The 13,734-nt window shown below is 42.4% G+C and overlaps 2 protein-coding genes across 3 annotated transcripts; one reads left to right on the forward strand and one right to left on the reverse strand.

Annotated features, from left to right (window-relative positions):
- Positions 1-6,471: 6,471 nt before the first annotated feature.
- LOC118327326 (transcription factor jun-B-like) lies at positions 6,472-8,461 on the forward strand. 2 transcript variants are annotated; one of them, XM_035660643.1, is made up of 2 exons: positions 6,472-6,942; positions 7,203-8,461. In XM_035660643.1, exon 2 carries the CDS (start codon positions 7,241-7,243, stop codon positions 8,132-8,134), a length of 894 nt encoding a protein of 297 aa, XP_035516536.1. In that variant the 5' UTR covers positions 6,472-6,942; positions 7,203-7,240; the 3' UTR covers positions 8,135-8,461. The 2 variants fall into 2 exon arrangements, with proteins under 2 accessions (XP_035516536.1, XP_035516535.1); XM_035660642.1 differs by having other exon boundaries at positions 6,472-8,461.
- Positions 8,462-9,555: 1,094 nt separating this feature from the next.
- prdx2 (peroxiredoxin 2) lies at positions 9,556-13,734 on the reverse strand. Its single transcript, XM_035660838.1, has 6 exons — positions 13,597-13,734; positions 12,529-12,649; positions 12,231-12,384; positions 11,295-11,417; positions 11,049-11,179; positions 9,556-9,946 (listed from the first exon to the last, which is right to left on the reverse strand). Exons 2-6 carry the CDS (start codon positions 12,629-12,631, stop codon positions 9,864-9,866), a joined length of 594 nt encoding a protein of 197 aa, XP_035516731.1. The 5' UTR covers positions 12,632-12,649; positions 13,597-13,734; the 3' UTR covers positions 9,556-9,863.

A 13,734-nucleotide genomic window follows, 5' to 3' on the forward strand; every position in this document is an offset into this window, starting at 1 on the left:
GTAGCTACTTAGTGGCTCTTTGATAAACATTTCTCATAATGCTGGTGCTCTCAACTGCATGCAGGGGTGATTTTAACACACAAGACCCACACACTAAAGTGGAACACTGGTATATGAGTAGGCTATTGATACATATATTTATACTTATGTACTCATGTAAATCATTATATATGTATGAATACATGTAGAGAGAGAAATAGAGATAAACTGGGGGAGATAGAATTGTTCTTAGAAATCTGATTTCCCTGGTTTGTTGTTTAGGTTTCAAACCTCCTACTACAGAAACCAGATTTTATTTATGCCATTTTTTTCCCTTCTGTGTCAGTAACATGATCTACCATTAACTACACTATCTGTGCACTGAAAGATAAACATAGCTACCATTTGTCATTTAAATTACCTGCTGGGAAATTGTGTAGGCTGAAGGGAGGCTCTAACCTCAAACCAAAACCACAGCTTCTTATTGTACACGTTGAGAATAAATAAGCCAAGTCATTTACCAGCTACTGTGATTAATGTTACAATCTGCCCTCATGTGAATGAGCGCTCTTTCTCACAGGTCAACCCGGATTTTTACTCCCTCTTTACTTTTTCAGGAGATACGAGTTTAGTAGAGGAATGTTGCAGAAATGCAGAGCAGGAGGGAGAGACATTTACACGAGGTCTGACTGTACAAAGATAATTTCATGGCCATACATCAACTTTGAACTGAGTGATAATGAACACTTCAAAGAGCACTCTATTTAGCACTGCACTCCTTCATCACTGTCAGACTCATGGTGGATATTTATTTTAAAAAGATACCAAAATTGATGTAGCAGCATCAGATATATCTTTTTTTATTTCACACAAAATCCTAGAAATATAAAATTGTTCTTCTTCCACAAAGCCTCATTTTGAGAATGTTGAATATTAAAACAAATGAAATAAAATTGGTCGTAGATAAGCAGCAACATACCTCGTCACAAGTGTACAGGGAGCGGCTTACATTATTCACCTCATGTGGAATAATACGGTTCTTACATCTGTCTGTTAAATATGGTGTCAGGAGACTGGAGACTGGAGACTAGAGTCTCAGAGACGACAAGACCACGACTTGTTGTTTTACACTTTGGTCTTTGTATGGATTAAACAAACAAGATATAATGTGTTAACTACAAAGCTTTAGAGGGGCTAGTAGCTGTATTTCTTTTACCTTTGATACAACCAAGCTAGCTGTTTTTCCCCGTTTCCAATCTTTATGATAAGCTAACTGACTCTTGGCTACAGCTCCATATTTATAAGACAGATATGAGAGTGGTATTGATCTTCAATGAAATCAATAAAAAAACATACTTCTAGCTGTTGTGACATGAGCCTGTCATAGCATATCTGCAGATATAAAGATTTAATTTGTTTCACGTAGAACATTATGATGAAATGGCAAACTTCACAGTCTATGCAGCCCCTAATTACTGTATGTTGTATGGTTGCTTGTAAATAATGACTGATCTCATGCATCTGTTAGAAATGATTCCTGACTTGAACCTTTTTAAGCCTGCCGTTGCCACACAGGTAATGGCCCTTTACCGCAACTTATTGAGGAAATGAAAATGCGGTGTACCCAAACCCTCCACTCCCCAGCCTCCTGCCAACTCACATTCACTTCTCCTATTTTGACACAAAGAGGAACTCTCAGCCAGCGTCAGACAGAGGAATCAAACATCCGCAACATGTCCCACCTCTCCTCCCTGATCCACCAGTTTAGAAAATGTCCGAATCCAGTTGTCATCTCATTGAGGAGTAAAACAAATAAAAGGGTCAGATTATTTTGTTGTATTCATAATGATATGGGCTTAGGGTTGTGCTGGGGTTAAACTGCATTATATGTCACAGCACTATGAGCAACCTTTCAGTCATTTACAGTATATCAACCCTCATAGTTTCAAAGCAATCATGTGATGTGTCTTGTTTTGGTGCCTTTGCAGAGAAGGTGTGTTTGGCTTCTTACTCACCTCTGTTACTTAACTTACCAATTATCTGAAAACACCCTATGACCTGTCTGGGACCTTTTTGTGTTTTTTTTGAGTTTCCTTTAATCCATATGCAGATTTATCAGCAGCAGGGTTAAGTTCTTTCCACGCTCTAGGGCTGGCAATGTCTCTTGGTCGGTCAGTTACCATTATGGTCCAGATGCATGGATTGACATAAAACTTTGTACCGACATTCATGGTCCCCAGAGGATGAATCATAAAGACTTGATGAATTGTCCAATACTATGACCAAAAACCTGCAAAAGTAGTGATATCAGCTGTACTATGTTGCATGTTAGCTTTGTCTTTGTGAGCAGGCTGTGGCTGTGAACCCTTAGTCTTGTTGCTATGTAATTAATCAGAACATGGCAAAGGATTGACTGAAACATACCGAAACAATGGCTAACCTCATAGTTAACACCATTATGCTCACAGTTTCATCCCCGAGTCATAATTAAGTTCACATTTTTGTCCTTCTCAAACTGAAAAGGCAACAATGAGCCGGCTCAATTAATAAACCAAATGGGCATGTAAAATCAGATTAGATCTAATTAAACCCCCCGCTTCCTGCTGTTTGCCTTTTTTTTACAGACTGGCAGAGTGACAGGGAGTTTAAGCATCCGTGTAGATGGAGGGGAAGTGGGAAGGACAGCTCCATATGCGTTACGTCAGCCTGGGGGGACAGCTGGGTCCGACTGTCTTTTCCTGCCACACTCATTTGGCCCCAGCGATCCTCTTGTCTTGTGCTAAAGGTCTCTCGTCGCTACAAGGCTCCTTGGTGCTATCTGGGAGCTACAGACAAAGAATATGCTGATTAAACATGCCTTCATTAAAGCGATTACATGCACAAGGCGGTTCAATTTCCCACGGGCAGACAAATAACAAGGGGGGCGAAGAAGGAAAAAGGCTTTTCGTGCAGGGATGGGGCTCAGTTCATGGAGGAGAGGGGGGTGGGGGTGGGGGGGTGAAAGAGGAATTGCTTTTTAACGTTGATTTAAGTGACCCACACAGTCTTTAAGAACTGACTAACAGCCATCTGACTTAACGTGCTGTGTGAGGGAGTGAGCTGTCCTCTCCTCACGGGGACAGCCAGCTTTTTGCCCTCGCGAACACCCCTACCTGACTCACCACACCTACAGGCCACTTCCAGGTCATCGAGCTTCCAGCATGGAAGACCTTGCCAAAGATGCAGGAGAGGCGTTAGTTCTGGTTCATTTAATAAAGCCGCCCAGCATTTTAGTGCCTGAATAAGTTGATGTGGTTATGGTGGGAGGCAAGAAGGAGAAGAGGGAGTTAAAGTCGTGTTTAAGGCGTGATGAACATTAGTAGCTTTCAGGCGTTTTTCAGATTTGTCCTTTTCTGACAAAAGTTGTGTATTTGAAGTGAGTGAAATAATTACAGAGGATGGTCAAAGAGAACGATACTGAACAGGTTTTTGTGAATATTCATGCAAGCCAAATGGCTTTAACGCATCACAATTCTTTTGGCAATTACAGAAAACCCAAATCACTGTATTGACTGAACTACAAATATTCTTTAAACCGACTTAAATCATTTATGATTTTGCAATCCAGCTCACACTGTGTTAAATCTGTTATATCAGCAGTCCTGGCTAGTTCCATTTAATCATTCATTCATCAGTCATTTAATTCTCAGTAAAAAAATTATATTTTAGAAGCATGAATCATAACTGAACAAGTACAGGTGTGTGGTTTACATAAAACACTTTCCTATAAATGACACCCTTGTACAGTACAATGTGACAAATTCAATTATTTCCTCTCATATATGCTATAAAAGGCTTTTTACCTCCCACAGCTCAATTCACCTGCCCTCAGTCTCTCTCCAGTGCACAGCCAGCAGTTATCATTGATGAACTGAAAAATAGAAAAGCTTACTTTATATGGCTCAGCCACAGTCACCTATGCGCTCCTCTGTTGCTTTTATGTTTGTTTTCTCCTCACGTTTCTGCCGCTGCTTTTGTTCTTTGTCGCCCCATCTATCAACCCAAATCACATCAGCGATCAAACAAAGTGACAGAATTGCATGTATGAGGTGTTTGAACTGTGCTTCTCTGAATTTCAGTGCATAGCCCCATATAATCATGTGCATGTGAGCAAGAAATTGTTCAGAGCCTCAGAGGCAATTATGGGTCTCAAATAGGAAAGTCACATGTAAAGATTACATAGTATCTAACGCGTGCAAATTTAGAAACAAGCCACAGAAGACTTTTGAATCGTCCTCACTCAATCAGGCTTAAGGCAAGAGATTCTCAGTCACAATATCAGATGCCCAATAATATATAAATCAAATGAAATATTCCCAAGAATCATCACCCTAAGAGGCCTTTATTTATCATCTAATCTGAGGCAAACATTTATCAGTATCAAAGCACACACGCTAGAAAAGGTCAGTTTTGTTATATCTCTAAAAAGTGACCTTTGGTTTATTGGTGAGGTCACTCTGAAACTGGAACTGACCACTGAGTGACACTTCACTCTGTTTCCCTGAAACTACTTCTGTTTCTCTGTTTCCGCTAAAGTTTCTTCTCACAGACTGGAAACTTACTGACCAGCACATCAAACCACTGTTTCAGTGGGAGGAGCTCGGCCCAAAGTGACCACTGCAGGACTGCTGACCGAACTGCAACCTTCGACTCCCACAAACTGAGGAAGTGCACAGACTGATGTTGCTTCAGATACTCTAAAAAACCTGCCTGATGCCTGTGATGCTACAGAACTGTAACTGCTACACCAGATTTATCAATCCACGTATGGTGTGTATCGGTGCAAGTTTGATGGCAAAGGTTCAAAGGTCAACCTGGTCTTGTTATGAGTGAAACCCCCATTAACGATGTAAAAAGAAAAGTTTTACCTGTAATTTAAATTGAAAATGAAGTGAAAATTAAACGAAAATAAATTTGTATGATAACTAGGTACCCATAATACACATTAACCAACTGTGCACATGAAGTTAATCTCCTCTGTGGTTTTATGTGGGCTCTGTAAAGTCTGAGAAAATAACCCAGATGATGTCATGGTGAGGTCATCAGGGTTGTCCCAGCACTGGCATGAGAGTTTATCTTTTAATATCAGAAGGCCTGTGTTCAACCTGGAGTGGGTTTGATAAAAGTGGGCATTTGGGAGGCACTGTCTGTGCCTTTCTTTAACTAAAGGAAGATGCTATCCCTGAGTCCCTGAAATGTATGGAATTATTAAAGATGATGTAATACTTAATCGATAGTGTACCCCTTCAGAACCCAAACTTCACACAATAACAGGGCCCATCTGTCACAACTCTAAAAAGAATAAACTGTAAAATGTCAGTCAGTCACCACAGTCACACTGTGAGTCCAAAAATCCAGTGATTACCTCATTATGTGCCACGTTTCCTGGCTGAGATCTCTGTTGTTCTGCGTACACACCACTGCAAACGGACAGAAGACTCTGAAAAACACAGGAGATATTATATAAACTGGTTGATACTCCCATTACATTCAATGGTCTAGGAGAGCTTAAGTTCTTATTACTAATATCTATTAATTGTTACATCGGATAAAATCAATTAATAATTACCTTATCCTCCAGTCAAATGACCATATGCCATAATGAGACGAAAAACACTGACACACACACACACTCACACACACAGAGGGAGAGACAGACACGTGACCTGAGGATAGGCGTAAGCAGAGGGTTGGAAAGTCGAACTAAACCATATGAACGTGCGTGGGCGCATGGCCCTCTGGGAAATGATTCAGGGGTCATTACCATATACAGAGAAGACAGAGACGTCTTTCTGTCAAACAGGTGTTCAGTTCAGGAGACATGTCTTTACTCTCACATACCTTCAGGGCTCCGTCATTTGTTTACGCTCCAGTAGTTTCTATAGGAACGCATTAAGTTCAATAAAATGATTCAAACGTAGAAGTAGAGGAGGAGAAAAGACAAATCCTATAAGGGAACAGGTACCTCTAGGCATGAACTTCTGCTTTTACATGTTTAATGATATTACCTCACTCTCACAGGATTAATGAGAGCAGTTTCTGGTGAGAAACTCGTTATCTGATTATATGATCTCTTTCCAACCCTGAGCAGCCTATTAGGTCTACCTAATTATCAAGTAGAGTTTATTTAATCACATGAGCACGTTGTTCTGTCTGGTACCCTGAGCATACGTCTTCCTTTGCCAGACACCCATTGTGCTTCACGCATTTCTTAGGACATCACGCCCAACAGTTGACGCCACCTCCCCATCCTCTCCCTGCCTGCGGGCTGAAGGAGGGCAGCAGTGCGCCTCCTCCGCCTCCCACATCCCGGAGAACTGGAATCTCGCCAAAGTGGGATTGGCTTCCCGCTCCTGTCAGGGAACTGGTGTGGCAGGATATCCAAATATGGACTGGCCGGTATCAGTTCGGATCGCATGACTCAGCACCAGACTATATAGGCTATCCTTACCCATGGGGGCTGTTGTTGGGGATGAAAAGCAAAGTGGTTGTTGGAGTGGTTCAGGTGTCCCGGTGAGGTTGGAGCAGGAAGATCCTTTTGTTCCCGGGTGTCTTGGAGCCGTGAGACACAGTTAAACTCGACTTGTGTGGATCAAGTGCGCTTGAGGTATTTTATGTGTTTACCTGGCTTGAGTTTCCCCCACGCCGAATAGGCCTCGTCTTGTTTACAGTGCTTGTTCCTGGCAACAACGTCACCGAGGCTCTATGACATACTGGGCGGGGCCACAGAGAAACAACCAATCAGCGGTCCGGTTGGAGTCCATGCAGAACGGGACTATAAATACAGCAGAGCGAACCGCCGCCCGTCATTTAAGAGGAAACAGAGGTGGAGCTCAGACTCAGAACAGAAAAGACTCTCCTACTCACAAGTGGATTGAAAACATCTGAATTAGTCACTGGACTCCGCTTTGAATCCAACTAAAGGTACAAATCGACGACTTGGTACAGTACAGTTCCACTATTTTGGAAGTTTTGCTCTGTTTTTTGATAGATTTGATCTTCAGAATAATAATACAGCGGGACTTTGTGCTGGAGATTGAATCAGTTGGGACACTGAAGCCTCGGTGTCCAAGCAGCATCTTTGCAGCGCACTCTTGTATTTGACTGTCTGATTTGAAATATGTCCACAATAATGGAACAGCCTTTTTATGACGACTCGTTTCTCTCTGCTTATGGCCATCCAGGCGCAGCCCTGCCAGACTACAAGCTGCTAAAGCAGAATATGAACTTGAACTTCTCCGATTCATATCGGAACTCAAACTTCAAGCAACAGCACCTGCGCGCCGACAGTGATTTCTATTCGGCGGGGACGGCGGACGTGGGCTCTCTAAAGCTCGCCTCTCCTGAACTGGAGCGACTGATCATCCAGAACAGCAACGGGGTCATCACTACAACGCCGACACCTGCCCATTTCCTCTACAACCGCGGGATCACAGAGGAGCAGGAGGGCTTTGCTGACGGCTTTGTTAAAGCGTTGGACGACCTCCACAAGATGAACCAGATGGCTCCTCCAAACGTGTCCATCGGCACCGGTGGCGTTGGCTGCTCGGCTCCACCCTCGGTGTTCGGCTCATCCATGCAGCAAGAGCCGCTCGAGTACACCACGCTGGGCAGCTGCACCACGAACCCCAGCCTGTCCTCCACAGCCAGCTACCCCTCCACCACCATCAGCTACCTGCCGCCCCACCAGTACCACCACCACCCCCAGGCCGTTGCGCACGGATCTCACCACTTCCAGCACTCCCTGGCCGGCGTGGGCATCCACTCGCAGCGGTACGGCGGGTTGAAAGAGGAGCCTCAGACGGTGCCCGACATGCAAAGCAGCGACAGCGGGTCTCCGCCGATGTCCCCCATCGACATGGAGAACCAGGAGCGGATCAAAGCCGAGCGCAAGAGGCTCAGGAACCGGCTGGCAGCCTCCAAGTGTCGGAAGCGCAAGCTGGAGCGCATCTCTCGTCTGGAGGACAAGGTTAAAGTGTTGAAAACCGACAACGCCGGACTCTCAAACACGGCTTCTGTACTGCGGGAGCAGGTGGCCCAACTCAAACAGAAAGTAATGACACATGTGAGCAGTGGCTGCCAGCTCATGTTAGCGCCCAAAGTAAAGTCTTACTGAAGAAACAAACGCACTTTGAAAAACACTGGACAAGAACTGCACTGACATTCAATGAACAATGTCTTTATAGGCTACATTGAAAGAACTGGAACATTTTGGTTTCTTTGGCTGAAAGAAAAGTACCCTACGCAGAAATCACACAAGACTAAAACACTTCGGGCATTTTTGAGCAAGTTACTAAAAGTGTCGTCTTGGCTTTGCCTGTTTACATTTTACTTTAATTTGTGATTATGTAAGTTATTTGTGTTTGTCAGGTTGACCCTGATGAACCTGTGTTTTTTTTTTTTTACTTGTACAGTATATATTTAAGTAAATGAAATTATGGAACAGAAATATGTGGTGTTGTTTCTTATTGAGGGTTTTTTTTTTTTTTTAAAAGGTCACCTCTTAGGAATTATTATAGTAATTCTCGTTAACGTAACCACACTGTTGTCAACTCTGGTCAGCACTTTTAAGTATAGCTACAGCAGCAGTTGCTTGACGTTGGAGACGTCCCAGCGTAGGATTGTTTCCGTATTGACGTACTTACGTCAGTCCATATATGGTCAGTTTAGCTGGCAAACGTCACATCAGGAAAAGGTTTCCGGGAACTCCCTCCTACATTACCCGTCAGAAAGGCTGCGCTCTCCCCTTCACACCACAATGTGTGTGTGTAAATGAAGAGCGCTGTCAATGAGTGGTTTATTCGAGTTAAGGGAGTTTCCCCATTCTGCTTTCAGTTTCCCAAAACAAGTCGTGAGAGCACTAACTCAGGAAAGAAGGTAGAAAAAAGTTCCACACAAACATGCAGAGCAGACTTTCTGTCTGATGGCTGTTTCAACTGACAAGAACTGAGGCCAAAAAAAAGTGTAGAAAACAGTTGGAGTAGGTGATCCACACAGAGGTTGTCTAATAATCTGAATAAACTTGGACTCAATTCAGGACTATACTATAGAGTGTGGATATATGCCATCATGTTCTTCAGTAAATAAGACATGGGCTGGTTACTTATCTAATGTTATTAGTGAATGGGGGAAATGGTATTCTGGAAAGGATCAACAAAACATAATGGTAAACCTATGGATAATCTCAAACAGTGACAATGTATCTGTTTAAAGACAGTCAGGCAGGTCTGTGTCAAATAATATCCAACAATCCAATCTTTCCCAATGAGCTACAGTGCCATTTGGCAATGTTAAGTTGTTCTGCTGAGTCAAACCACAATAACTCCAACATTAACAAAGACTTCCCAGCTGTGTGACGTACTCAGATTCTCTGCCAGACACCCAGTTCAGGACTGAAACACCAAGTTCATTCCAGAAATGTCAGCGTAATACTTCAAGTTGTGTAGTCACTGAACTAGTAGACACCAAGAACACATTCAGAAGATGTATAGTGCCACCTAGAGGACACAGGTGGAATGACACAAGATACACACTTAATCACAATTTTCCCACTGTTTAATAAAGATGGTAGCAAATGATTCAAGACAGCAAGGAAAAATATCAATACTTTTTCTGAAAAAGGAACAAAACTATACTTTCAGTGCTTGAGACTATGAGGTCGCCCCACCAATTGTACACTGGACGTACAAAGATAAGATTTGCAACAAAGGATTTATCTAACAAGTTCTGAAATTTTGTTGGGTTTAATACATTAGATTGGACGCCATGAGATACTGCTTCATAGGGACACCTCTTAATTGAAGGCAAGTGCTACAGTTAGGAAGCCAGCTAGAAGGCCTTCACATTTACTGCTTGGAGAAGAAGTCTTTGCTCTTCTCAACGTCCGGGATAATAGTGTCACTCCCAGGCTTCCAGCCAGCAGGGCACACTGTGTGGAAAGGGGACAAAGTTTACCACAAGGATTAAGTGACAGACATTGAACTTTGTATAGACTGAGGGAAATGTACATGTGTAAATACCCGGGAGGATAAACTAATAATACAAGGCCATGTCCACAAACTGCTAAATAAACCTGCCAAGTCAGTTTACAGCTACACGTAAACAAGTTCAAGTTCATTTAAAATGTTTTTAGGTTTGGGTCTGTACTTGATGACCTGGGAAAGTGTGTGGGAGGAACTACACTCGCTGCAAAACTCGCAAAAAACTGCATGGAAAGCGACCCATGGTGTCTGCAGATTAAAGCAGCTCATTTTAAAGTAACGAAAACACAATGATTCCTATGTTCAGGTTATTATAACCTAATAAAAATATACTTATGTTTATTATATTCAAATTGTTACTTTGGACCTTGAAATTAACAGATGCCACAACGTTCAACTGGGGTTTTCACAAGGATTTTACTTGGGTTGGGAACTGAAATTTGGTTCCAAGTTTGAACCGAATCCAAAATGCCAAGAAAGAATCAGGTACAAATAAAAACAAATTATATTAGAATATCAGTTCTTCACCTTGGGAAAAGAATAAGAAAAATAAGTTTACATGTTGTCCAAAGCTAGCTGCGTGGATAACAGACAATGGGCATGCCTCTAGCGCATGCTCCTGCGGATGTCTGGCAGTGTGCATTCAGGTCCCTGTCAGTCACAGTCACACTATACTATACAACACTACTATAGTCAATCTATAGTGTGTTGAGACTGCAGACCAGTGTGTGTGCACTATGAGTAGCTCAGTAAATATCAACACAGTAACTGAGACTGTGCAGTTAGAGTTGCAGGGTATTTATGGCCAAACAAGAAGTACAGTAAAAAAGGTAAAATATAGCTACACAAATAGGTTAAAAAGGGACATAAGATTAATTTGTGTAAATATAAATGTGTTTATTTTGTGAAAAGGTCAGCAGACTTCCATTTTCTTTACTGTGATTTATTTTGCTGTGAAACATTTTCATTGTTGTTTTCCTCTTTAATAAATAATTTTAAGAATCAGAATTGGTAACATTCAAACTACACCGAACCATAGATTTTACTCACCCTCTCCATGTTTGTCGGTGTGCTGGAAGGCTTGGACCAGGCGCAGAGTCTCATCCACAGAGCGACCCACAGGCAAGTCATTGATGGTGATCTGCCTCAAGATGCCCTTGTCGTCAATCACAAACAGACCCCTGAAAGATACAAACCTGTTACAGCTACTGTACATCCTTTAGTAACCATAGAGCCGAGTGAGTATTACATCCTACCAAGCTTCCACTAGAGTGTTACATAAGCAGTCTGCCTGACCTGTATGCGATGCCGTCGTCCTCCTTCAGCACGCCGTAGTCTCTGGAGATGGCCCTGGTCAGGTCTGCCACGAGGGGGATTTTCATGTTGCCCAGACCTCCCTGCTTCCTTGGTGTGTTGATCCTGTAGGATTAAAATGACAATATATTTAGCAAAGTGTTAACTATAAGCACACAAAGTGCCACAATGCTTCTCTTGCTTATTAGTTAATAGTTACTTAAAAACTTAAATTTAAAGAAAATCCTCATCAAGACTCAGTACATGTAGTGGTATTTTATGGATAAATGTGTTTATAAAACTAAACTGATATTACAAACAAAGGACATAGTAGCTTTCAAAGTTACCTAAACAGAACAAAGCAAATAGTCATATGGTAGTGGTGGTGAACTCCTAAGATCTAACTTAAGTAATGAATAAATATAAATACATGCATACAATCAATGAATGAAATACATGAGTGAAGATGTTCCCTAAAACCTACAATGACATCAGAACATGGTCCAAATGAGGCAAGAGTCACAAAATTTGGTAAATCTAATATTGGAAGCTTAAAACAATCCGCATACCATAACAACTGTGGTGAGTAAACGATTATGGCATTCAAATTCTTCTCAGTAGTTTGATTAACAGACCGTTACCTCTTCTCAGCATATCAGAACTTATCACGACTATGCAGAAGAAGCACAGTGGCAGGAGATAAACTGTGGTGGGCGTTGTTTCAGATCTGCCAAAACCCTCATTATTAAGCAGAGTAACTAGAAAGTGCCAACAAGAGAGGTCTGAGTTCTCATCTGATATTTATATTTTCCTACAATACAAAAGCTGAAATACATTACAAAAACATGTGTACTTTTTAAGTTGTCTAGTTCCCACTGCATGAATCACACAAATTACATTAAAAATCATTATTTCCATCAAGTCAGCAGGAATTCTCACCATGCCAAGTGACTGAAGTGAGAGTCTACGGAGCAGCCGATAACCTCGCAGCCGATACTGCGGAACTCCTCCGCCCTGTCGCTGAAAGCCACGATCTCAGTGGGGCACACAAATGTGAAGTCCAGGGGGTAGAAGAAGAAGACCACATACTTCCCTGAAGAGTGCAGAAGTAAAGAAATAAGGCATTCATTTATTCTAGTTGACCCATATTAGATACACCTGCCGAAATATTGCTGTTACTCTTTAGATTGAGGATATCAGACAGTAGAACAAAGCCTATGACAAATAACACTGTTACCTTTGTAGTCTGACAGCTTGATGTCCTTGAACTGTCCATCCACTACAGCTGTGGCGCTGAAGTCCGGGGCAGGCTTGCCAATCTTAGCGTTTCCAGCGGACATGGTGTTGTTGGAAAATGACTGAGGGAGAAACAAATAGTTACTAGAACATTCCTGATGCTCATACGCCGTCATAGATGAAATTCAGCCGGGTGGAACACAAACCTCAGGCAAGACGAGCCAAAGAACAAATATTAAGACTCAAAAGACCACGTACTGGAAGCTTAACTCGACACCCAGGGTTCTCAGCACCTTGATACACTGGTGCAATGCTCAAAAGCTGCCTCAGTTAAGCAAACCACGTAAAGTCACATGCAAGTCATGTTCAGCCTGCAGGGAACAATAGCCTATTAAGAGCTTACATAACCATGATAAGCACAAAACCATTAAGATTTATGATACTTGTTGAATACAGTTAATAAGAGGGATGCACGTATATGATTGTTTATGTCAATGTTTCAGTTTTAACCTCTGAATTTATAGAAAAGTGCAGGAGAAGAATAATTTAACACTTTAAACACAGTGTTGAGCCCTCCAGGCCTTCACAAGGGCCATACTCTAAATACTAGCTAAATACCTACAGTTATAGTTAACACGTTGTGCGTAAATAAGACAAACCATTGTGTGTTAGCGCCTGTCATAACCCAAAAGGCTAACAATCCTTTGTCATCTGCACTTCCAGAGGTATAAGCGAGGAGCTAGCACACATTGCTCGGTCAAAGTTCAGCGGTGTAGCTCGAAGCTTTACATTCAAAGTCTGACGGCGAGGGAGCATTGAGCAGCCTCTGCTGCAAGCTGCAGTACAGGGACAAAGAAAGAGCCAGAAACAGGCCCAAATACTCAGAAGAAGGAGGGAGCAACTGACCCGCACTGCCTTGTTAGCTTAACGTTAGCGTAATGTAGTAAACCGGGTTCTTTGTTGTCTTCTTGTTGCAAGATAAAGAGCTGTTAGCCCGGGCCGAGCCGTGCAGACACAATGCGAACTTCTGACACTAAAGGATCCCACAAACATACACTTTCAGACCCACCTGTTTTTACGTAAAGCCGAGAAGAAGTTGTGAGAGCGGCGGTGTGCTGCTGGCAGGAGGAGAGAGCAGTCACAGGAGGAGGACGGCTGCGGGCAAGAAGTAGGGGGGCAAGCTGTGGCCTCCGGAAGTTAAAATCAC

This window comes from Morone saxatilis, unplaced genomic scaffold (genome assembly GCF_004916995.1).
Source record: "Morone saxatilis isolate NCDOM2014 unplaced genomic scaffold, NCSU_SB_2.0 Contig17, whole genome shotgun sequence".
Lineage (NCBI taxonomy): Eukaryota > Metazoa > Chordata > Actinopteri > Moronidae > Morone > Morone saxatilis.

Excerpts from the sequence above, each read along its gene's own strand:
- LOC118327326 (XM_035660642.1), top strand. The coding sequence starts at position 7,139 with ATGTCCACAATAATGGAACAGCCTTTTTATGACGACTCGTTTCTCTCT.
- prdx2 (XM_035660838.1), bottom strand. The coding sequence starts at position 12,631 with ATGTCCGCTGGAAACGCTAAGATTGGCAAGCCTGCCCCGGACTTCAGC. Across the intron at positions 12,385-12,528 it reads CAAGCTGTCAGACTACAAAG|GGAAGTATGTGGTCTTCTTC; the intron begins GTAACAGTGTTA and ends TGCACTCTTCAG. Across the intron at positions 11,418-12,230 it reads CACTTCAGTCACTTGGCATG|GATCAACACACCAAGGAAGC; the intron begins GTGAGAATTCCT and ends TTAATCCTACAG.